General features: G+C 32.1%; 3 protein-coding genes across 6 annotated transcripts; 1 reads left to right on the top strand and 2 right to left on the bottom strand.

The window, feature by feature from the left end:
- Positions 1-1,229: 1,229 nt before the first annotated feature.
- On the bottom strand, positions 1,230-6,731 carry LOC102601062 (probable glycosyltransferase At3g07620). Of its 4 annotated transcripts, none has more exons than XM_006353420.2 (5): positions 6,413-6,731; positions 3,910-4,847; positions 3,681-3,811; positions 2,821-3,169; positions 1,230-2,289 (listed from the first exon to the last, which is right to left on the bottom strand). In XM_006353420.2, exons 2-5 carry the CDS (start codon positions 4,783-4,785, stop codon positions 1,621-1,623), a joined length of 2,025 nt encoding a protein of 674 aa, XP_006353482.1. In that variant the 5' UTR covers positions 4,786-4,847; positions 6,413-6,731; the 3' UTR covers positions 1,230-1,620. The 4 variants fall into 4 exon arrangements, with proteins under 4 accessions (XP_006353482.1, XP_015166847.1, XP_006353481.1 ...); XM_015311361.1 differs by having other exon boundaries at positions 3,910-4,859; positions 6,431-6,731; XM_006353419.2 differs by having other exon boundaries at positions 6,431-6,731.
- A 5,009-nt stretch (positions 6,732-11,740) lies between these two features.
- On the bottom strand, positions 11,741-14,886 carry LOC102602074 (sugar transport protein 14-like). Its single transcript, XM_006353510.2, has 5 exons — positions 14,745-14,886; positions 13,558-13,880; positions 13,116-13,353; positions 12,510-12,901; positions 11,741-12,310 (listed from the first exon to the last, which is right to left on the bottom strand). The coding sequence occupies exons 1-5, from the start codon at positions 14,884-14,886 to the stop codon at positions 11,861-11,863; spliced, it is 1,545 nt and encodes a 514-aa protein (XP_006353572.1). The 3' UTR covers positions 11,741-11,860.
- A 6,282-nt stretch (positions 14,887-21,168) lies between these two features.
- On the top strand, positions 21,169-22,758 carry LOC102600705 (E3 ubiquitin-protein ligase ATL42-like). Its single transcript, XM_006353418.2, has one exon. It carries the CDS (start codon positions 21,315-21,317, stop codon positions 22,425-22,427), a length of 1,113 nt encoding a protein of 370 aa, XP_006353480.1. The 5' UTR covers positions 21,169-21,314; the 3' UTR covers positions 22,428-22,758.
- The last annotated feature ends 1,023 nt before the right edge of the window (positions 22,759-23,781 follow it).

Raw genomic sequence — 23,781 nt, 5'->3', positions numbered from 1 at the left:
TGGTTTGGATCATTGCACCAAACTTATGTTATGGGGTCTACATGACTTTAGTAATGTTGTTGTGATAGGTAGAAATGACACTAGTCACTTTTAAAGACACTAATTAAAACATAGTCAAAATTTATAATGTCTTTAAAATTCAATCATTTTGTTGTTGTGATAAGTAGAAGGAAATAGTGTACTATTTAATATAGCTTTAGTTTCATATAATTATGAATCACGACTACAGTTTAATGAAATTTGCTATGAAGAATCTCAGGTATTTCTATAAACCCCATTTCTGTATATTTCTGTATCTGTATATGTATTAATAAATTTGTTATTATACTATACATATCTATACATATTTGTGTATATACTAACTTCCATTTCTGGTGTTTGGTAGTATATTCACTTTTTTTTATTTTTGGTCGTATATTTTTTTTTTGGTATATTATCACCCACAATACTTTATACGGATCAATTGTATGATTTCAACACTTATATACAATTACTTATTTATTTATATTAATAGGTTGTATACAATACAAATAATTGTATATAATATATTACTTGTATAAACCTAGTTTGTTTAATTTATTAAAAACACAGCGAAATATACAAAAAAAACATCAGCATAACAAATAGAACTATAACTATGGAGCGTAATTAGACAAACGATAACAGGGTTATTAAGTTTCATTTCTTAGCTATTTATGAAATTTACTTGGGCCCAGCCTTTTTCTGTGTTAAGTCTAGGCCGATTTGCATGAATGTTTTGCTTTGTATGGCCTTTTTAAGCTACTCTTTAAATTTTAACCCCTTCAAACAATTCACATTTAAAAATGTGAATAGTGAACTTAGAAGGCCATGTTTGTAAGTGTCTTACTTTGCATAAATAACCAATTGGTGACTTTTGGATTTAGAAGTTGATCACTTTTTCAAAGTTGGACCAGTAATCTGAAATTCAAAAGTAGCCAAACTTGTCAATAGTAATTTTCAAATCTCTCGTAAAAAACTAAAAAAGACATAAAACTACGAACAAAATCACCTAAATTTAATGCTCCCTCCATCCTAATTTATATGACACTTTTTGAATTTCGAGATTCAAACAAGTCTATCTTTAATCGTAATTTTTATATATCTTTTAATTATTTTGAATTGCCAATTATTGTGACTTATAGTACTTTTTACAGAGTTTACAAATATATAAATTTCATTTCAAAGAAATTGAAAATTCCACACGCAAATTTCCTGTCAAACTTAAACTGTTCGACTCTCAAAAAACGAAAAGTGCCACATAAATGGGGACAGAGGGAGTAGAACAAAAGTTCAAGTCCATGTTTTTCTCCAACAAGCAAATTATGGTACAACTTGATGCAAAAAAAAAAAAAAAACTACAATATACAAGGGAACAGTTCCTCTTCAAAGCTCATCTCAAATTTGTCACAAACATTTTTCGGAGGCGTGCTAGGAAGTTCTTGAACTCTTCAAAAATACTGTTGCACCTGTATCAAATCGTCTAGAAATGCACTTACTTTTGAAGGATCCAACACATACATCTGATGACATTCTTAAAGAGTCTGAGCATATTGTAGTAGGAAACAACTGTACCAAATAGACTTGCATCTGGAGCAACTTTCATCTAGCTTTTGTTTGAAAAACTCTATTGTACCAAATTGAATGAAGTGTCATATGAAATAAGTCGTATTTTACCGGCTTCGCGTGCCAAAGGAAATGGCGCTGAACCTTCCTGACAGCTAGCTGCATTTCGAGATACTTATTTTCCGGTATGGAGAGAAGTATGCTTTTCAAGTTCGGAATATCCTTCTCAGCTAGGATTAACGAGAACGTATCCCAATTCAAGACTCCGAAAAAGGGAGGCACGAAATTATCCGATATGATCACTGGCACACATTCGTAAAATATGGCCTCTACTACTCTCGGGCTGTTGACTTCATAGCCCTTTGGACAGATGCAGAACTTACTGCTCTTCATATGCTGGATATAATTCATTTTGCTAGCAACACCACTTGGCATGGGACCAAAGATCTCCATATCGGGATCTTTGTCTTTCCAATGCTCGAGCAAGATCGGACGCAAGTATCCGTGCATATTCCCAGCATAGAATGCAAGAACTTTTCTTTGAGATGGTGGTTTTCCTCCGAGATCTCTAAGAGGATTTCTGGCAGAACGAACATATGTTTCCGGAAGGGATACGTCCCTTCCTATTTTGAAGCCTAAGGTTACATCAGCATTGCACAGGGCCTTGATACAGTGTTCCATGTGATGCCTCGTTTCATATGGAGCCTATGATAAAATAAGACTATAAGAACAAATGTCGAATGCATGGTAAAATGTCAGGTAATTAACTTGAGATACATATCATACGGTCATAACTGATTTTTATACTCCCTCCGTTTCAATCTGTTTGTCTGATTTTAATTTGGCTCGGAGTTTAAGAAAGTCAAGAAACCTTTGAATCTTATGGTCTTAAACTAAGGAGATGTAGAATACCCTTTAATCCTATGTTCTTTAACATGCCATATGGAAAGTTATAACTAAAGAGTTGCAGAAAAGGGGAGAGACATTCTTTTTGAAATAGACTAAAAAGGAAAGTATGACAAACAAATTGAAACGGAAGTAGTATATATACTGCTTTTCGATAATCTTTCAATAAGAACTAACTGAGAAGTTCTCTCTAATTGCAGACGTTACCAACAATAACTCAGCAAGATTTACATTAAATGCTAGAAACTCATTTATTGAATCATAAAAGTATAGAGGATAACACGAAATGCATGAGAAGCTAAGAAAAAAGGATGAAGCAGTAAACATTACCCAGTCATGGCATGCAACGAGAAAATGATCAGCCCCGCCAGTTCTGTTCCAGAAACGGTATTTTGCTGCAATCTTCTCTGAGTAGTCCTTCAAATATTGGCGTAGGTTTGTTCGATTATGAGAATTATGAACGTATAGAGAATGCTCCAGCATTCTTGAACTAAAGGGCAGGTAGAACAAGTGAGCTTTTCGGGGATCCTTCACAACAAACCTATTATTTCCCTCCATTAGTTTCATGAACCATCCCTCGGATGCATACAATCCTTTCATTATTGGTTGATGAAAAATGGGCTTCTCCCCTTCCTTGTAGACATAAACTTTGAGAATCCGCTCCATGAGTTCATAGCTCCTGCAAATTCAAGGAGGCGTAAGGAAAATTCAAATAGATGAAATTTCCCAAATCCGAGATTTCTTACTTTAGCACAAACACATAGATTAAGATTGTAACAACGTCAAAACTAGTCAGTAGCTAACCGCATTGTAGCACTGTAGCATTGTGCACATTTCTAGATAGATAAACAGACTCACATATTGAATGTATAAGAAGAAACAACGTAAATAGAGAAAAAGTAAAAACCAGTAGGCTCAAATTGAGCTGTAGACAGAATAATGCATTACTCCCTCCGTCTCAAATTATCTGTGCTTTTTTGCTTTACACGCCTCTTAAGAAATATTAATTAGGAGGTGTTTTTTGACTACTTTAATCTTATCTATATCAAAGCTTTATATCTAAGTGAATAAATAAAGTTCTTGTACTCTCTTTCTATTCTAGAAAATATCAGCAAGAGCACTATATCAAAACCAATGTAGAAAATATCAAGTGGTATTATGCATCAAAATGTTACTAAACAGCTACAAACCTTTTGAACATGGACATATTTCGAAAGGCAGGAGCATAAAGTTCTCGATCATTCCTCAGAAGTGGAGCATTCTCAATCTGTAACCTAGCAGCCAGAATTTCCTTGTCACGTTCCGAGGACCACCTAGGTCTCTGCAATCCAATTTAAACAAAATAAAGGACAGTTAATTCCATCAACACTCAACAGTACACGGAAGCAAAAACATTGAGCAGGAGAAGAAAACACATACCATAGCACGTGAACGAGCACGATGCCTAACTAGTAACCTTTCCATCTGAGAGATTGAAGTTACTGTTTTTGGCGGCAACATGCATCTCATCTTCTTTTTTACTGTACTTTGCACCAACGAATGATTTCCATGATTTGGGAGAAGTTGAGTCAAATCTCCTGTTGAAGAGTTGTTACTAGTAGTACGAATGAAGTTTATTTCACCTATAGTAACCAATGGCAAGTTATCTAGCTGGTTTGAAGCAACCACAGACGACGAGTTAGTCACACTTGCAGCTTTAGTATCATTAAGCACACTATTTCTATTTGCATCTAACTCAGAGTCAGCTGAAAGTTCACCATTTGTTTTTACAACTTGCTCTAAAGAAAGGTCCCGTCTAGATTCATTGTTCTTCTGCGTTGTAGTTTCCTCGTCCATGTCCACCACTTCATCAAATAGATTATCATTCTCAAGAATTGCATCTTCAACAAAATCAGAGTCATTTTCCATGGTTTTGACAACTGAATGATTGCTATGTGGTTTTACCTCATCCTTCTCATTTACGCTCTCATCGATTTCACCATCTTCACTCACATCACCGTTATCCACAGTTTTCAAGCGATGAGCCAACATATGTACATCATCAAAGCTTGAAAGCGTTCCTGAAAAGCTTTCGCCAACCTTAGTTGATTCAACAACAGAAGATTCTTTACTCGACAGGCTTACCTTTTCAGGTAGCTGAATATTGCTCTCAGATAACAGAGAATGAAGAGCATTTCCATACGGAAGCATCAAGGTCTGACAAAATAAATGAGTCACAGCCACCAAAACCACTACCAAAATCCATTTCCTTTTATCAATTTGACACACAGATTGAAACTCCGAGCTGTACTTCATTCTTAAAGTTCAGCTCAAAATCAATAGCTCGTCATAGCAATAAGAATCTGCTTCATCATTTCCTGCATAAAAATCTACTATTCATGAACACACAGAGGAGAGGTAGACATCAGAGTCTTAAGCCACAAGCAATGCTTTGGTCGCGCCTACTGCCTTCCACTTAAACTATACATATTCTTGAAAAAGATTTAAGGTTCAAAACCTACCCAATCTCTACATAAAGATGGATTTTGAAAAATATGTATTTTACACTATATTCAAGATGTACTGAAATTGAACTATCTACTACATAAGAGCTTGACTACACATATTCAATGTAGTCCTACAAAGTGGGGTTTGGAGAGGGTAGAGTGAATGCGGGGTACCCTAGATTAGAGGTAGAGAGGTTGTTTCCGATAGACCCTCAGCTCAAGGAAAAACAGTCCAGAAAAAGAATAATCAGAAGTGAAAGCATAACAAAACATTCTGATCAGTAACTACAACAAAATAATACGATAATCGAAGTACAAGAAACAACAAATAGTAATAGAAATCGAAGGACAAGAAACTACCGTAGTAGTACTACGACTACTAGTATAGACTGATAGCAAGACAACGCACTACTATCTAATCAGTAATAACCTTCTAACCTAATTCATGTCCTCCACAACCCTCTAGTCTAAGGTCATGTCCTCGGTGAGCTAAAACTGCATCATGTTTTGTCTAATCATTTCTTTCCAATACTACTTTGGCCTACCTCTACCTCTCCTAAGCCACCCATAGTCAAATTCTGACACTTTTGCATTGAGGCATCTGTACATCTCCTCTTCACATGTCCGAACCATTCGAGTATCACTTCCCACATCTTGTCCTCCATCAAAACCACTCTCACCTTGTCCCGAATATCCTCATTTCTAATCCTATTTCTCCTAGTACGCCCACACATTCATCGCAACACCCTCATTTCCGCAACTTTCATCATCTTCTGAATGTGAGAATTCTTGATTGGAGAACACACAATACAACATAGTTGGTCTAACCACCAACAAAATAGCTTTACTGAGCTGTCAAGAACAATCTTTAGCTTCAAATTCAAGCTCCAAGAACCAAAACAACAACTGGGTATCTCTTAAATATGAACATAAAAGATGCTAAAAGCAAGAAAGAAGCTGAATTTTTTTATCAACTCAAGCAATATCTTTAGCTTCAAAATTCAAGCTCTATGAGCCAAAACAACAATTGGGTATCTCTTAAACTTGAACATAAATGTTACTAAAAGCAAGAAAAGAACTTAACTTTGATCAACTCAAGCACAATCTTTAGCTTCAAATTCAAGCTCCAAGAACCAAAACAACAACTAAGTATCTCTATAAAATGAACATAAAAGTTACTAAAAGCAAGATAGAAACTGAACTCTATCAACTCAAGCACAATATTTGTCAAGCTCCAATAACCAAAACAACAACAGGGTATTTCTAAAATGGGCATAAAAGGTACTAAAAGCAAGAAAGGAACTCAACTTTTTTATCAACTCAAGCACAATCTTTATCTTCAAGAACCAGCTCTATGAGCCAAAAACAACAACTGGGTATCTCTAAAATGAGCCTAAAAAGTAACCAAAAACAAGAAAGAGCTCAACTTTGATCACCTCAAACACAATCTTTACCTTCAAATTCTAGCTCCATGAGCCAAATCAACAACTGGGTATCTCTAAAATGAACATAAAACTAACTAAAAGCTAAAAAAAGAACTCAATTTTGATAAACTCATGCATTCTTGAAATGAAGCATTACCCAGCAAAAAATCAAAACTTGAAGTGAAGCTCAGAAGCAGCTGTCGGTAGCGGCCACAAACACTCGAGAAAAAAATAAATTAAGAAGTTTAATTTATTAGAGTAGCAAAATCCATTAATTTTTCTGGAATTTTTATTAAACCAAAGCTACTGTTTTTTAGTATATCAAAATGGAACAAGAATGTCTTTTTTTTTAATAAAGAAAATAGTCTATCTTTGTCTTGCATCCCTTACTCCCTCAGTTCTATTTTATAAGACACATTCTTATAAGTAGTTGGATCATAATACTTGTTATTTTATAATATTTATGTATAAATTATCATATTTTACCTATTATATCCTTGATAAAGTAGTTAATTAATCTTAAAAATGTATTTATCATTTATTATAAAGTTGACTTAAGAAAACATTAAATAAAGGTAGAAGAGTAAAGTTACATTATTTTTTAATACAAGTGTAAAGTAAAAAAACGACATATAAAATGAGACAGAGGGAGTATTGTTTATTGGGTATTCTTGCCTGTTTAATTAGACTTAGTGGATATAGCGGCGCTTCGCATAAAGATATTAATTAATAATATATAAGTATTATTCTTATGAAATTAATCAACACAGAAGGCGATTAGGAAATATTTTACAAATTAGGCGATTTTTTTAATTTTTGTGTGTGCTGGTTCATAAATATTTTAATGATATAACTTTTGGATGATTTTTTTTGAAAAATCTTTACGGAATCCTCCTTAGGGAGTTGGTGAAAAAGCACGTGGAACCTCACCATTTTTTGCACATATTTTAGGCATTTAGCAGCCATTTTATAGGAATGATGCAATTCTCTCAGATTTTATGGGTGTTAGCCATGAATATTTGGTGATATGACTTTTAGATGATTTTTTTTGCAAAACCTTTACCGAACCCTCCGTACAGAGTAGGGGAGTAGTAAGTAAAGCCTCACAATTTTTTGCATATATTTTGAGCATTTAGTAGCTATTTTTCATGAATTAGGCAGTTTACTAAGTTTTTTGTGCGTGTTAGCCTATGAATATTTTGGTGATATGTTTCCAGATGATTTTTTTACAACACTTTTACGGAATCCTCCGAAGGGAGTTGGGGGAGCAACACGTGAAGTCTTGCCATTTTTTTGCACATATTTTGGGCATATATGAGCCATTTTATAGAAATTAGGCGATTTTTTTAGTTTTTCGTGTGTGTTAACCGATGAATATTTGGTGATATAACTTCCAAACGATTTTTTTGCAAACTTTGCAAAATCCTTCGTAGAGAGTTGGGGTAGCAGTACATCAAGCCTCACCATTTTTACATATTTTAGACATTTAAGAATCATTTTAGAGGAATTAGACAATTTTCTTAGCAAAACACTTGTCCACTTGTAAGCTTAAAGTCTAAAAACTAAATCAAAATATTTTATATTAAAATTAAAACAAAGTTTTAAAAATTATAAAACTTTTGTAAGTAGTATGTCACGTGAACATAGGTCAAATAATATAAAATAGATGGACTGAAGTGATTAGCTAGAATAAATATTGGATTTTGGTGATCCAATCAAAACTTAAAATTTAACCTTTCATCTACTTCAAATAATTACTCCAAATTTACCCTTTTTTTCTTTAGGGTTTGTGGCCGCCCTATTGACAGCTGCTGGTGAGTTTCACTTCAAACTCTTATTTTTTTGCTTGGGTAATTCTTCATTCTATGATTTTTCTTGCAAAAAATGGTCAATTTTTTTTTTTCAAGAATGCATGATTTTATTAAATTTAACCCAATTGTTTGTTTGGCTTATAAAACTTGAAATTTTGAAGGTAAAGATTCTCATGTTTTTCGGTATAACTATCGAATCTATGTAACATCGTTATAACTTAATAATTTTTTATGGCTTGAAGTTTCCAAGAAATTTCATGAGCATAGAGTAGCAATGATTAACAAATATTCGGTGCTACAATATTAACCATCGGGATTCAATAAGACAAAGTAGCCAAACTATCTTCGGTTGCGATCAGTATTTTCAAAAACGTTTTTGGGGCGAGTCCCAGGGCGAGTCTTGGGGCGGGGAGTACCAAAAACGCTCTGGGACGTAAACTAAAGACGTAGATCCATAAGGCGTAAGTCCTAAAATTTGAGGTGTAAGCCCCGAGCATTAAAACGTAAGTCCTGGGCGTAAAAACGTGCGCCGGGCGTTTTTAATTTATTTTTTAACTTTTTTTGCTTTACATCATGTTTTTATTATTGGTGTAATGATATTTCTCAAATAATAATTATAATACTTTTTTTCTTCATTATTGACTATTAATACTTATCTCAAATAAAAATCATTGAAATGTTTACTTTTGCTTATTTTATTAGTAATAAAATTATAAAATTGAATATACATGAGTGATGAGACTATGCCCCGTAGATCCATGAGACTTACGCCCCACGTCTCGGGGCTTGTGCCTCGCCTCACGCCTCCGTCTTTTAAAACACTGGTTGCGATAAAGGTTCTGCAATTTGCAAACTGGCTAGTCCATGACAACAAGATACCCTTAAAATCCTTTATACCAATGCAGTTTGCACATAAAGCTCGAACAAATTGCTCATCCAAATACATCAGAGAGACTTAACTTTCGCAAATATGAAAACTTTATGCCAAGATTTGGGGTAATTCATGCTTAAATTTGCATAAATCAAGAACATTTAGTCCTTGAGCAGTAAAGATTTCTCCAAGCAAGATGTTGAAACTATCAACATGTCCATCTACTTTTAAAATCAACTCTTTGATGTTACTCACGACGAGGATCTCAATCCAATAATGAACATTAGAGTCGATGAAATGACAGTATGGAAAACTTAGCCAAACTTTGTTTCATAATGTACTATATTGTATTGTAATGTATTAATTTAATAAATACAATATTTGGATATATTGTATCATTTTCTGTCGTTATATAATGTTACACATAAATAATTTTAAGGATAAACCTACAAGATAAATAAGGTATAGGGTAGGGCTACTATATAGGATAAAAGATAAAATAAGATTATTAAATAATAAATAAAGACAAAATGAGAAATAGATATAAGGTAATAGCGCAATAACACCAAATTGGTCGTTGCCAAAATGAGACTTTTTGTTGTTAACTAACGATGGCTATAGCAATACGATACACTAAAATTTAGGTAACAATCATGCTCTTAAATTAACAATACAATACAATGGGCAACAATCATCCAAGCAAGTTGTTAAAAGTACTATCTTCTTCTTTCCTGACTAATTAGGCTGCTAAGTGGGCTGTCCGACCCTTTAAGGGATAGGATCCTACCAGCCCATTTAGGCCCATGGGAGGTCAACTTTAGGGTTGAGGTCAGGTAATTCTTTTAGAGAAGCACAACAAAATTGGACGAATTTTTAACTATGGTTAAGTGATAACTATGTGTATGAAAACACACAATCTTGCATTCATTGTTTGATATAAATATAGGGTTGTGGACTTTACCCTTCAAGAGTCCCACATTAGATAGAGAAATAGAAACTTGGAGTAACTCTTTAAATACTTGTCCATCCTTCTTTCGATTAGAAAATACTTGTTATATATGATATGAATTTGACTTATATGGATTTAATTCTATTTTTCAAGTTTTAATATCAGGATCACTATGAAAGTTTACCTATTATTTACCTTAGATAGTGAGAAAAAAATCTATTTACATCGATAATGTGTGAAACTTACTCCTATGATATTAAATGAATTTTCTTATTAGTGATAATTAGGCTAAAAACTTGTGCAATTTGTTGTGCTTCTCCAAAAGAATTACCCGTCCCCATCACTTAAGTTGACCTCCTATGGGCCCAAATGGGCCGGACTGGCCCTTTGAGGTATTTCACAATTTGCGACATTAAAAATATGACAAATTACTTAACTACACTTCTTTACTTACCTTAATATCCATTTATCCCTACTTATTTCAAAAATCCCTTATTTACCTATGTATCCCGCATGTATCCGTGCACAATGCTATGTATCCCGCTATGTGAAATGTATCAAACACTATGTATCCCGCAAACATCATTTTTAAGGGATTTTTGGTGAATAGAAAACTAGAAGGGATAAGATATTATTTAGTACTTATAATATGTGGTTCCTATAATTTATACTTAAAAATAACGACTTGGAGAATGTAACAAACACATCAACATCGAAATTAGTATTTTAATTCATGTATGTAATATTAACAAGATTTTAACAAATTAAGGAAAATCTTTTGCTTAATTTGTGCAATTCTTTTGCAAGTTGATGAAAATGTTCCTTTTTGATAACTTCAATCAGTCAGTCTATTAAGTTACAATGTTTGTTCGTGAATGGGATAGTTATACCAAAAGATATGAGAAAAAACTCAGATCCTCCACTCTTTGGTACTACTGCTACCTTGCATATAGAATATGGATTTTTGGGGACATTGTTGATAGTTTTCTTTGGATTTCTCCTCAACTCAACACCCTAACTTTTGTCCGGGATTCAGACTTAAGCTGTACCTTGAAGTTTATATATGAAGATGAGAAAACTTTTCGGAGTCATAAGTTAAAGGAAGTCAAAATGGAAAACTTTATATGTATGGAGCAACAGGAGTTGAGAAATTATCTTTTCACAAATGAAGATTACATCGGTGTAGAAGCGTTCATTGTCTAATAGATCAGACAGAGGTCTTCCAAAACTTTGGTAATATGTTCTAATCCTTGTAGACACAATTTGTTTCCATGTTACTTTTGTTTTGAACTATTTCCATATGATTTGTTGTGTTTCAAGATAATTAAATGTTTACCACCATTATAAATTCAGGTTGTCCAAACTTTTTTGAGAATGAAATGATACTCATGGAGTGTGCTTATGATTACTGTAGAAGAAAAGAGTTGCATTTACTCGTGAACGATGATGAAGAGGCAATAGAAGACGAGAAATAATCTAAGTAGTGAACACACAACTAGTGAAGAATAGTGCTTCACTCATCACCTTTTGTGTGTGCATATATTATGAGGATAAATATTTTCTACAACGGTGGCATCAGGATCAACTTGTGTGAAACTCGACTATTCCACCTAAGTATCTGCTACCTGAATTATGTCATTCACTTCTCGATCATAAGATATTGATAGAAAAAAGTCACACCAGAAGAAAAACGAAGGAGAAGCATTTGAGCAACTCGATAGGAATCAGAAGAGAAAGATATAAGTATCCAAAGTGCATACATGTAGTTGTAGAAAAGATGCAACAAACAAAATAAAAATTCTACATAGTGTTCATTTCCTAAGAATCCATTAAACTTTATCTCCATTCTTCAATTCAATTCCATTTTCCTCTGATGAGCAATACCTTTTCCAAAACCAATGTTTTTCCCATAGCAAATAAATCTCTTCAATTGGAACTTGCTTTGTCTCAGGCAACAGAAAGTATATGAAGCAAGTCATGATTATAATAAATCCAGCAAATAATAAAAATACACCGTATTTAAGGTGACACAATGAAACCAAGAAGCATTGCGCGATTAGGCTTGTGAATATCATGTTGACACAAACAACCATACTTTGTCCTGCTGATCTTGTTTCTAGAGGGAAAATTTCACTTGGAACTAGCCAACCTAGAGGACCCCATGATCTTCCATAAGCAAGAACAAATATGCAAATTATAATCACTAGAAATATGCCAATTCCTTTTGGGAGTATTACACCTTGTCCAAACTTCAATGCTAGAGTGATAGCAACTGCAACCTGTTTGATCAAAATTTCAAGTAAGTAAAGGCGCGTTGAAATTTATAGTAATGTTGATTCAGGTGAATCGATAGAATATGGGAGATCAACTTCAGGATGAGAAAAGAATGACGTTAGTCAAACAAGATAACACCAGTATATCAACATGAACGTTAATGTATAGAAGTTGTCAGTGTATAGAAGTTAAACGAGAAATTACCATGACACATATCATCTCAACACCAGCTTCCAAGAAAAAAGCTCTTCTACCAAACTTGTCAACAAATGTCATAGAGATCAATGCAGCCACAACAAGGGCGCCCCCGGTGATAGCAGATGAATATAGAGCAGCACCAGAGCCAAATCCTAAACTCTGGAAAATAACAGGGGAATAAAACAGAATAGAGTTCATTCCACTGAGTTGTTGAAATGCTGGAATCGCTAAAGCTCCGATCACCAATTGTGGTCTATTTTTTCTTGAAAGTAAGTTTCTAAATGGATGTTTTATAGCTCTTGCTGCATTGCTTGCATCAACAAGATCAGCAAATTCTGCATCAACTCTTGTTGTGCCTCTTACTTTTTCCAAAACTTGTCTTGCTTTCTCTAATTTGCCTGTTGAGAATATTTCAAGCGAAAATACTAAGTAAGTGACAGAGCGGGATTTTCACTAAGGGAATTCAGAATATAAAGAAGTAAACATATCAACAAGTCACGGGATTTAACATCTACTATACATATATAATAATTTTGCCCCAGTATATACTTGACACAGAGTTTAAGAAAGAAATGCAGACTTTTGAAATTTGTTGTGTAAAACAAACTTTACCTTGTTCTACGAGGCTATTAGGCGTTTCGGGGAGGAAAAGACCACCAATAAACATGAACATAGCAGGAATTGTTGCTATGCCAAGAGATAATCTCCATCCCCATGGATGAATTTTAGCAGTTCCATAGTTGACAAAATTGGCAATTAATACTCCCAAACAAGTTGAGAGTTGAAACAATTGGTTAACTGCTCCTCTTATTTTTGCTGGTGCCATTTCTGATAGATATAATGGAACTGCCTGTAATATTTGGTTAAACAAACAAATAACATAAATGTGAGTTATGTTACATAGATCATGAAAAAATCAACAATCCGCGTAACTTACTCAAGTTTAAACAAGTCGAATTATGACATATTTGTTTAATTGATTCAACAGGTGAAAAACACTATGACTATGAATTTTGAAACTTGTTAACGAAAATATGAGTAAGTTGTAACTTACTTGATTACTAAAGCCAATGCCAAAGCCAAGAAGACATCTACCAATGATGAGCATAGCAATGTTTTTAGCAGCAGCATTAAGAACAGCTCCCACAAAGAAACTAACAGCACCACATAAAATACTTGCTTTTCTACCTTTTTTTCTAGTAATATGTGATGCACCAAATGCTGAAATTAGTGCAGCAAAATATAAAGATGATGTGAATAATGTAAGTATTTGATTGTCATATTTGCAATAATCTGTTTCTTTTAGATGTTCTTGTTTCCTTTTGTACACTTCTGGGAAAAATATCTTTAAGAAATCATCCATTGAAGTCACACCACCTGAAAAATAATAATAATAATAATAATTAATTAACTTTAAGGTCATGTGATTGGTATAACGTGTCAAAAAAGATTTTTCGATAAGAAAGATTGGGCCACGTAAAGACAAAACGATCAAACAAACAAACAAAAAGTCAAATTCAATATGAAAAAATAGAAGCTCACAATTTGTAAAGTCAAGATCAGTGTGAACATATCCAATGTCATCACGCAAGTGAGGTATGAGAAGGGTAGTGTGTACACAGACCTTATTCCAACATTGGGAGGTAGGGAGGTTGTTTTGAATAGACGCTCAGTTCATTACAAAGCAATTTGAAAAAAGAAAAATAACAAAAACGAAGAAACCAAGACAAAATACTGAAAAAAATCATGAAAAAAGTACATACTAAAGCATGAATCACTAAGTAGAATGATGGAAAATACTTTCCAAAAAAAGAACAATTTTTCCCCAATTCAACACTATATGAAATTTAGAAACTATTTCACATGGACTAAAAGAGAAAAATATAAAAGTGAAGAAAATCATTTTCCCCTTTTAGTAATTTAATGTTTGATTTGCCACAAGATTGAACTTATTTTTATTGAAAAGTTTATCTTCCTTCTAATCAAACACAAGATTATCTAAAATCTTCCCTTTTACTAATTATACAACAAATTGATTTGTTTTTTTCCCTTAATAATTGAACTCATACAACTTAGATCTTAGATCCGTGTCTGACACACTGTTCATGTACACATATATTATATACTAGATCTCTTTGACTTCTTCCTTGTTTATTTATTCTTTTACATTTCGAATCATTTTAATGAAAATTCTGATTCTGGCTCTAACATATACTCCGAACAAAATAAAATTGTACTTACCAGAGATGCCAAGATCATAACCAAAAAGTGAACCTCCAATGGCAGCAACAATACATGAACAAACAAAATAACTAGTAATTTTATACTCATAAAGATGAGCTCTTGCTCCTCTACTTTTATCATCAAATCCACCACCAGCCATTTTTTTTTCTTAATTTCCTTAATTACAAATTTTAAGAACTAATTAGAAATTTTAATGAAAAAAAAAGGTATGTTGAAAGAGAAATATATTGAGAAGAAAAGTTGTTATTTATGCATGTTTTAAGGTGATTTAAAACAGACAAAGGATAATATTATTCATCCCAAAAATAGAAAAGAAAGGGAAAAAAATTGTCTTTTAAAGAGACTTTGTTAGACAATTTTAAGTGAGTAGAATATGTCTTCATATTTTTTTTTCATTAAATGAGAATATGGTAGATTTAGCAAATTAAAATAAATAAAAAGGAGATAAATTCTATGTTTAGTAAAAAGAAATAAATATATTTGACTAAGCACATGATCTAATTTTCAATTAATCGAAATATGCACTTTTGATTTCTTAATCAACTATGTATCATGTTAAATTAACTATTGTTACGTCATATGTCATATTTGATAGTAATGTAGTTTTAAATATAATTTACTTTCTACGGACTAAGAAAACATATTTTAGTATGTATTGCTATGGCTCTGTAAAGACTTTTTTTTTTTTTTTTTTTTAATAATAATCATAAAAAATTCTCAATAGGAATAAGTACAAGTAAGAGAGGCTAGACCTTACCTTACCAGTCCTAATGAGGTACCTAACCTCTACTAATTAACAACCATGAAGAAAATACAAGCTAGAGAGAACTAGATATTCTATGATCATCACAAAGTTTATAATACACTTTATGATGATATTACAAGTGAGGATTCTTAAGTAATGAAAAATCATAAAGGCCAAGGAGAAGGTTGAGTTATCAACCTCAAACTTCCTTTTACAAATGCATGAACTAAACAAGATAGATTGGCCTTCTAAAGGAACCTGAAATATGTTTCTCTTGTCTTCTTCTTCAAATCTGTCCAATAACAGTTGATAGTGCATCACTTCTTGGCTTTATTGAATCGTGTTGAAGTTGTTGATATTGTCATATGATTTTGTTTTGCGAGTCGCATCGGTAGTTGCCTTGGAACAAATTCCTCAGTCACTTTACCATCCCAACTATGCTTTCTTTCATGCTTCGTTTTGTTGTTGCGTTGTTGCCTAGGAGAAATATCTAATACGCTCAAATTACACCTCCTTTCAGAAGCATATGATTAACCTAAAATCATTTTAAATTGTAAATATATTTGTCCAAACTATACTTTATATCTATTTCAAAATTTGACGAGAGAGAATTGCTCGGATGGTAAACACCCGTCACTTCCAACCTGAAGGTTGCGAGTTCGAGTCACCAAGGGAGCAAAAGGGGTGGAGCTCCTAGGAAGGGTAAAAAAAATAAAATATATCTATTTCAAAATTTCACTTAATTTAACGTAACTCTACTTTTACAAACAGAAACAATAATGATGAATTTGAAAGAGAAAGAATATCTATTGTTCCTTTCTTTTATTAGCCCTTATATTATTTATTTTTCTTTGTTACTTAGTTATTTTAGCAATTAAAATAAATCTATTAGTTTCTATTAATATATATTATTTACAAGTAATTATATAAATACTAGTAGTCAAATTTAGATTTTTAAAATATAATTAGTAAGGATAATTTAGTGAGAAAAAAACTTACTACTAAAAATACTCCCCCCGTCCATTTTTAGTTGTTATGTTGTGCTTTTTGAAAGTCAATTTGATTAATTTTCAAAGTTAAATTAGATTACATTAATTTGATTTTAAAAAAAAAAGATATTCAAAAACTATACGAAAAATATTATAAATTGTAATTTTTTGCATATCAATATGATGGAAAAATACATCTTAAAATGCTAGTTAAAGTTTTTATCGTTTGACTCTAAAAAGAAACTATAACAATTAAAAGTGGACGGAGAGAGTAATAATTTAATAAAATTATCAAGTTAATAAAGAAATAGTAGAAAGAAAACAAAAAGTATTAGGGAGATAAGAGAGTAATTAATAATTCATGTCTCATTATGTGACAGCATTTAGTGCTTGGTATAGACGTTACGAATACTAATTTGACTTGTGCACTATAAATATGAGTAGTTAAAAAAATTGGAGTGGTGAATGGGCGGGTCAAAAATGGATTAAATAAAAATGAATGAAACATTTGATTCGTATCAAACAGACAAATGAGTAAAAGTTTTATATTGGGGTAAATTGCTCCCTAACAAAGGCGACTTTGTACCTAGGGAGACTTGAACTCAAGATTTCTGATTAAGGATAGAGTACTTACCACTCCACCACAGCTCTCGTTAGTACATGCAAATGAGAGTACTGCTAATATGAATATCTATATTGTCCATTAATATATATATTCATTTTTCAATAAATAATATTTATATTCGATCCATAACGACTGGTCAGCTACAAATTATCTATGACTATTTAGCGATGAATTAGTGACGAATTTAATAACTAATTGTTGTTCTTCAGTAAGATGACAATAAATGTAATATTTTCCCATGATGCAATGTGTGAAAAATCTACCAAATAAAGTTGTTGGAACAAATACTGGTAGAACTAGTAGTTGATACATGTGTGAAAAATAAAATGGTTGAAACATTATGTTAAGTTTAATATAGAAAAATAACATTAATTTTAAACCACTAAACATTTTGGATTATAGAAGGATAAGAATATAATGCTGATTCATATTAGACTAACAAATTCAACATAATATTTATTGGATGTTTATCTTAGCTTATACTAACAAAGATTTCTAACATATGCTTTCGGGAAGTTTAAACACGCGATATCTCGGTGAATATATCGAAACCCGATAGGAGAGCCAGACAGATTTCATAAAGTTCACACACATGTATTCACGAATTGTAAAACTGTTTCTTTTGAGTGCTTTCAACGATATTTGTTTCATGAGCAGAAAACTCAAACCTAAGACCTTTAATTAAGGGTGGAGGATTTCAATTATCCATCACAGCTATGATAATTTATACTCACTTAATTAAACTAAACACTTATTCAAATATTTACACCCAACAATTACTAAGAGGTGAATGCAAGATCGATATTTATCTTTTATATATAAAAGTTTATTACTTAACCATGATTAACTTGTATGTATTTTTACCTTAATTTTAGTGAACTAAAGTCGATATAGATAATTTTTTACTATTAATTAGCAACTCATAAGTTAATGAAGGATTAGTGATATAATTAAGAAGAATAATATCTCGTGATCTGTCTGTTATAAATTAGGTTAAGATATACATTCTTATCCTCTAGATTATCTGAATTTTCAAAATTTATCTTTTAATGAGTCCCCCCCACCCCGCCTCCACCCCTCTTTATATAGTTATGGAAAAAACATAAATTCATTAATTCCCTTTATTTCAAGCAATTTTCTGCCTACCAATAACTATAGTTATCAATCAAAGTTTAGCTATTGTTTTAAAAATAAATAAATATTAGACAATTGTAAATGGGAAAATAACTTTTGGAAAAAATATCTCTAGCTGAAATATCGAACAACTCTAATATACGGTAAGGGTTTTGTTGTCCAAGTATTTCCACATTAAAGAATAATTAAATATTGAATAGTTTTGAAATCGTGACTAAAACTTGATTAATGATTCAAAAAAAAAGGAAAAATTACACGCATAAGTAAACATATACTAGTTAATTACCTAACATAGCTATAGTTGAATTAATTATGGCTCGCAACTTAATTTTAGTTGTAATTACGTCACTTATACATATACAAATACAAATTCTACACATACGTACATATATATGACAAATATACATATACAATTCACCTCTCTCCACTCTATGCCCTCTATCGCTCGCCTCTCTCCCCACTCTCCCAATCTTGCTCGCCTCTCTCCTCCCTCTCCCAATCTCGCTCACCAGATATACAAATACATATGTATACAAGTTATATATATACAATTATTTGACAGATATACATATATAATTCGCCTCTCTCCACTCTCCTCCCTCTCTTGTTCGCCTCTCTCCTCCCTCTAACATGTAGCTATGAATCATAATTAGCAAACTATAGCTATGAAACATAATTAAGTTATTTTTGAGTGATTATATGCGAAAATTTCCAAAAAAAGAAAAGCTATTCCCAATGTCTCCACTTCATAGTAGCCCAATATCTAAAGTTGTGATCTAAGTTCACATATCACATATGAAGGATAGATAGGCCCAAATCACCTTTGCTTCATACCCAAGCCCAAATTGCGAGCAAAATCTCGCAATTTTTTTGTTCGTAAAAAAAGGTGTTAATAACGTTATTTATGGAAATTTCTCTTGATGTAATTATTAGGTGTAAATAAGTTTTAAGGAAAATTCTCTCTTCCACCTCTACACACATATGTGTCATAAGAGATTTTGATTTTGCTATTTGAAATATACAATTCAATACATTTAATCTTTAATTACCTAAAATAAGTTTTTTGGGGCCGTTATGTAGGAATATAGTATATTTCTTAGAAGTATATTACCTTTAAGTATAAAGTAATAATACAAGTTTAACAGACCATGTGAATGATTAAATGGTAGAACGGTTAATAATTTTGAAAATTTATGAATATTCAATTATTCATGAGGGAGTAAAAATGTACATTTCAGTTTAATAATTTTTGTTGATAACCAAAGAAATAGAAGTGCTATTAACCCTTTTTAAATTGTTGATTACTTTATATATATGCATTTTACCTTCTCTTTTTTCTTTGATGATAACTCCCCCTTGTGAAGGGAAAAATGCAACTAAAACAATCAACTTGTGAATCCTCATTAAAGGATAGAAAATTAAGATATAATTTCAAAGGCATCATTAGTACTTGCATTTGCATATAATCCAAACTACATTTGTATATCATAAGCTTTTCAAACAAGTTTCAATTTTTCTAATTGCACTTGATGTTTTTAATTAATTGTTTGATCCTATAATAAAAAAAGATAAATAGCTTAGTATAGCAATCACACTCTTCTTAGACTTAGAGTTAGTTGACAAAATGAGAATAAACAATTAAATTTTGAGTAAGTACCATGTACTAGCTGACTCTTGAATTAATATAATGCAAATATGACAGTTATATTTACTATAATATCATGCAATTGAGTTTTAAAAATCAAGTTTATGCAGAAGAGGGTGTAACCTTTCCTACTTCTTGACTTAGAAAGGTTCTAACCAACCTTGGATCGTGATGCAGTGATGAGATTGTTTCACTCTTAATCAGATGTCTTGATTTTCGGGTTCGAGTCCTGGTTATGAAGAAAATTTTGTTGGAAGCGCCGCCCCTAAATGTGCTCAGCAATGCGCGATCAAAATTTAGTCCGAGCTCCAATCCGAAAAGAAAAAAATATTAGAAAGGTTCTTTATTTTTCATTTTTTTTAAGTTGCTCTCTCATGCACCTACATTTTGACTTTTTCATTATCATGCAATAAAACCTTGACACCTCTTGATATATTACCTATATGATACTTATCAAATTGAATTTCACTTCCTTTTTTTTCTGAAAAGTATGCTAGAAAAATGAAGCCATATCTAGGTAGTATTTGCATTTAATAACACGATTTGTCCTTCAAATAAGTTACTTTTTTAAATTCTGTCTTTAGAAATAGAATTTATACCTAATAGGCTATGAGTTCTTTAAGGGTGCAAAACATTATTTATGACATATTATAATGTAAAATTATAAATTTATACCTTGTCAAAAAGTAATTTGCTAGAGGTAAAAATTAAAGACCCACACAAATGTAAAAGTGCAAATGACCCTACCACTTACTTGGATTTTGTAATTCTAACCCAAGTCAAAAAGAATGTGTTCAAATTCAAGCATGTTCATATTTTCATCACTGAATTTAATTTCTATACATTGACAATATCATTATAAGATAACTATCGAGTAATCGTTCACAAAATTAAAAGAGATTAGTAAGCTGAAAAATAGAACAAAGTTATGTTAGCACAACAAGCTGTTTTAGTAAAAACCTTGCACCCCCCTTAGGCAAATCAATTGTTGTTTTCGCTCGGGATTCATCTAAACTCATTTTGTTCAACGCAATATATAAATTTTACGTGAAAAAATCCACAAGAATCAAAACATATATTAAATCTAAACTCACAATTTAAAAAGTACGACAAGTCTGATACTGAAAACTTTAAAGATCGAATTCATCAAGTTAAAATTCTAGATCCGCACGCCGTCGTCCCCACACCTCACCATACCCTTAAAAAAAATATTCTTGAGATTGTGACATATAAAAACAGACAAACCAAAAGAATACTCTTTGAGATGACCCCATATTAAAAAAGATGCCAAACAAACTCATGTCATGATACTAACCTCCACAATCTTAAAAGAGCCTTATACACACAAAATAAGAGGGACATAATTCATTCTAATTTTCATATCTTACCCTTTCTTTTTCTCATAAATCATTTTTGGTTTACATACGTGATGTCGAATTCAGACAGAAGAAGTAACCATATCGCGATTATACTAGTCATAACAATCCTTCAATTTCTACTCCTAACTATTGTTAAAGCCAATGACTACAACACATTTCAAGAATTGCCATCAACACAAGATGAAGCAAACAACTTCAGGCCAAGTATAGCTGTTGTTATTGGTATCCTTTCCATCATGTTTTCCCTAACATTCCTTCTACTTCTCTACGCCAAATTCTGTCGTAGATCGCCTCAAGCTCTCCACAACGCGATGCAAATTGATCAAGATGGACTAACAACGCTCCCAATGGCACGAGTTTCCTCAGGTATAGACAAAACTATCATAGAATCACTCCCTTTTTTCAGATTCTCTTTGCTTAAAGGCTCGAGACAAGGCTTAGAATGCGCGGTTTGTTTATCAAGATTCGAAGATGTTGAAGTCCTTCGATTACTACCAAAATGCAAACATGCATTTCACACAAAATGTATTGATCAATGGCTTGAAAAACATTCGAGTTGTCCTCTATGCAGACATAAAGTCTGCATTGAGGACAACTCATTGTTAACATATTCAAATAGTTTTCGATTTTTAAGAAATGATTCCAATTTGGAACTTTATGTACAAAGAGAAGAAAATTGTGGCAGCATGAGTTTCAAGAAAAACGAAGATAGTTTTTTCGATAAAACAGAGGAAAAACAGAACATAATTGATGATGATGATCATGATATGTTACACAAGTTCAATCATAAGATTATTGTGTCTGATGTTGTGTTGAAACATCGATGGAGTAACGTTAGTTCTTCGGATTTCATGTTCTTGAATACTGAAATGATCAATGACATGACGAACAATAGATTCAACTCATCATTAGAATCAAGAAATTACAACAATAATATTGTAAGTACATCAAATGTGTTGAGACAAAATGAGAAGAGAAGTATGTCTGAGATTTTGATATGTCCAAGATTTGATGATTTCAATACTAGGAATTGTAATAGAGACAATTCTATTACTTGTGTTGAGGAAAAAAGGATGAAACTTTGGCTTCCAATTGCAAGAAGAACAGTTCAATGGTTTGAAAATAGGGAAAAAAGGTATGCAAGACAATCATTCAATGTATAGTTTCTTGTCTTCCATAGGTATTTTTCTTATCTGATCTGATGTTCGGTATCTGCTTTCCGACTTGACTAATCTGAATTTGCAATGGGAAGTCTTGTTTTCGAGGTAAAGTGCAAAGATGACATTTTACTTCGATCAAGTCAGAGATTTTTAACTAAGGATGGATGAGTACGTACCATCTGATTCGTGATAGTAAAAGGCTTTTACTTACTTTCATTTGGTGGGATGAGGTTTGTCTTACATATGTAATGTTAAATCTAATTAAAAAAGAAGTAAACACTTTTGAGTTTATTTTTTCTTGCCTTTTTGAGATAGTGATAAAATATGTACGTACAGTCTATCCTATACAGATTTTATCTGAAAAATTATACTGAGTATGTTGTTATGTGATTTTTGTTCTTGTAGTGTTATTTCTTAGCCAAAAGTACATTTAATTATTTTTCTGTTTTACTTGTTTTGATATTTTATTATTTAACTTTTTTCTAATTGTGTGATTAGGTCTAACAACTCCTTAAAATACACAATTTATGAAATGCCACCTCTTGTCCATTTCAATGACACACATCTTTTTATATTTTTGTAATTTTCTGGTTATCACAAGGAATATGTGATTAGCAAAATGCCAATTCTTGGATTTGGCAATTTTCTGTGTCTTTATTAGGGGTTTCTTTGATACTCCGGGCAATATAATAAAGAGTGACTAAGTCAAAAAATTTAATAAAAAATTAAAATATCAAGAAGCTAATGCCATTCAATATCTACTATTTAAGATATAATTTTTCGTGAAAGAGAATTTGGATGAATCTCGTTTTCCTTCCAGCATGATTTGGAGAGCACTGAATTAGAATAAGAGGTTTATCATCACATCATTATAGGCAGGGGAGCTTGTTCGATTTGCAAATTGGTCCGACTCGTAATTTACTTTTGATCTGTGTTCGATAGCCTGACAATAATGATATTAATTGTGATTATATCATAATAGCTTATGTGAATTAACCAAGAGCCCTTTTGCATCATATCTAAGAATTCCTCGATTCGAGTCCAAAAAATAATGTCACTCGAGGGCGGTTTTGCCCCGAAATTCAAGTAAGAGTAGTTTTAAACTATGAAATATTGTTGTTGCTTGTACTCTTCATTATACACTCATATTTTAATTTAAGCCGACTTATCCTTATTTAATAGTATTATTTAATCAACAATAAGAATAAATAATACCACTACATTGTATAGTACTACTTTCTGTTTTCCTTGTATTTTCTTAGTTGCTATTTTTTTTATATAGGCTCGTAGGTACAATGTCATGATGATTGACTATGTTGAACTAAAATCACAAAAAGAAAAGTGTATATATATATAT

The sequence above is a fragment of the Solanum tuberosum genome, unplaced genomic scaffold (assembly GCF_000226075.1).
Source record: "Solanum tuberosum cultivar DM 1-3 516 R44 unplaced genomic scaffold, SolTub_3.0 scf00155, whole genome shotgun sequence".
Taxonomy (NCBI): Eukaryota; Viridiplantae; Streptophyta; class Magnoliopsida; order Solanales; family Solanaceae; genus Solanum; species Solanum tuberosum.
Note: the sequence above shows the minus strand (reverse complement) of the source record. Positions and strands in the feature narration are given on the sequence as shown.

Excerpts from the sequence above, each read along its gene's own strand:
- LOC102601062 (XM_006353420.2), bottom strand. The coding sequence starts at position 4,785 with ATGAAGTACAGCTCGGAGTTTCAATCTGTGTGTCAAATTGATAAAAGG. Across the intron at positions 3,812-3,909 it reads GTGCTCGTTCACGTGCTATG|AGACCTAGGTGGTCCTCGGA; the intron begins GTATGTGTTTTC and ends ATTGGATTGCAG. Across the intron at positions 2,290-2,820 it reads TCGTTGCATGCCATGACTGG|GCTCCATATGAAACGAGGCA; the intron begins GTAATGTTTACT and ends ATTTTATCATAG.
- LOC102602074 (XM_006353510.2), bottom strand. The coding sequence starts at position 14,886 with ATGGCTGGTGGTGGATTTGATGATAAAAGTAGAGGAGCAAGAGCTCAT. Across the intron at positions 13,881-14,744 it reads TTATGATCTTGGCATCTCTG|GTGGTGTGACTTCAATGGAT; the intron begins GTAAGTACAATT and ends ATTATTTTTCAG. Across the intron at positions 12,902-13,115 it reads TAATAGCCTCGTAGAACAAG|GCAAATTAGAGAAAGCAAGA; the intron begins GTAAAGTTTGTT and ends TATTCTCAACAG.
- LOC102600705 (XM_006353418.2), top strand. The coding sequence starts at position 21,315 with ATGTCGAATTCAGACAGAAGAAGTAACCATATCGCGATTATACTAGTC.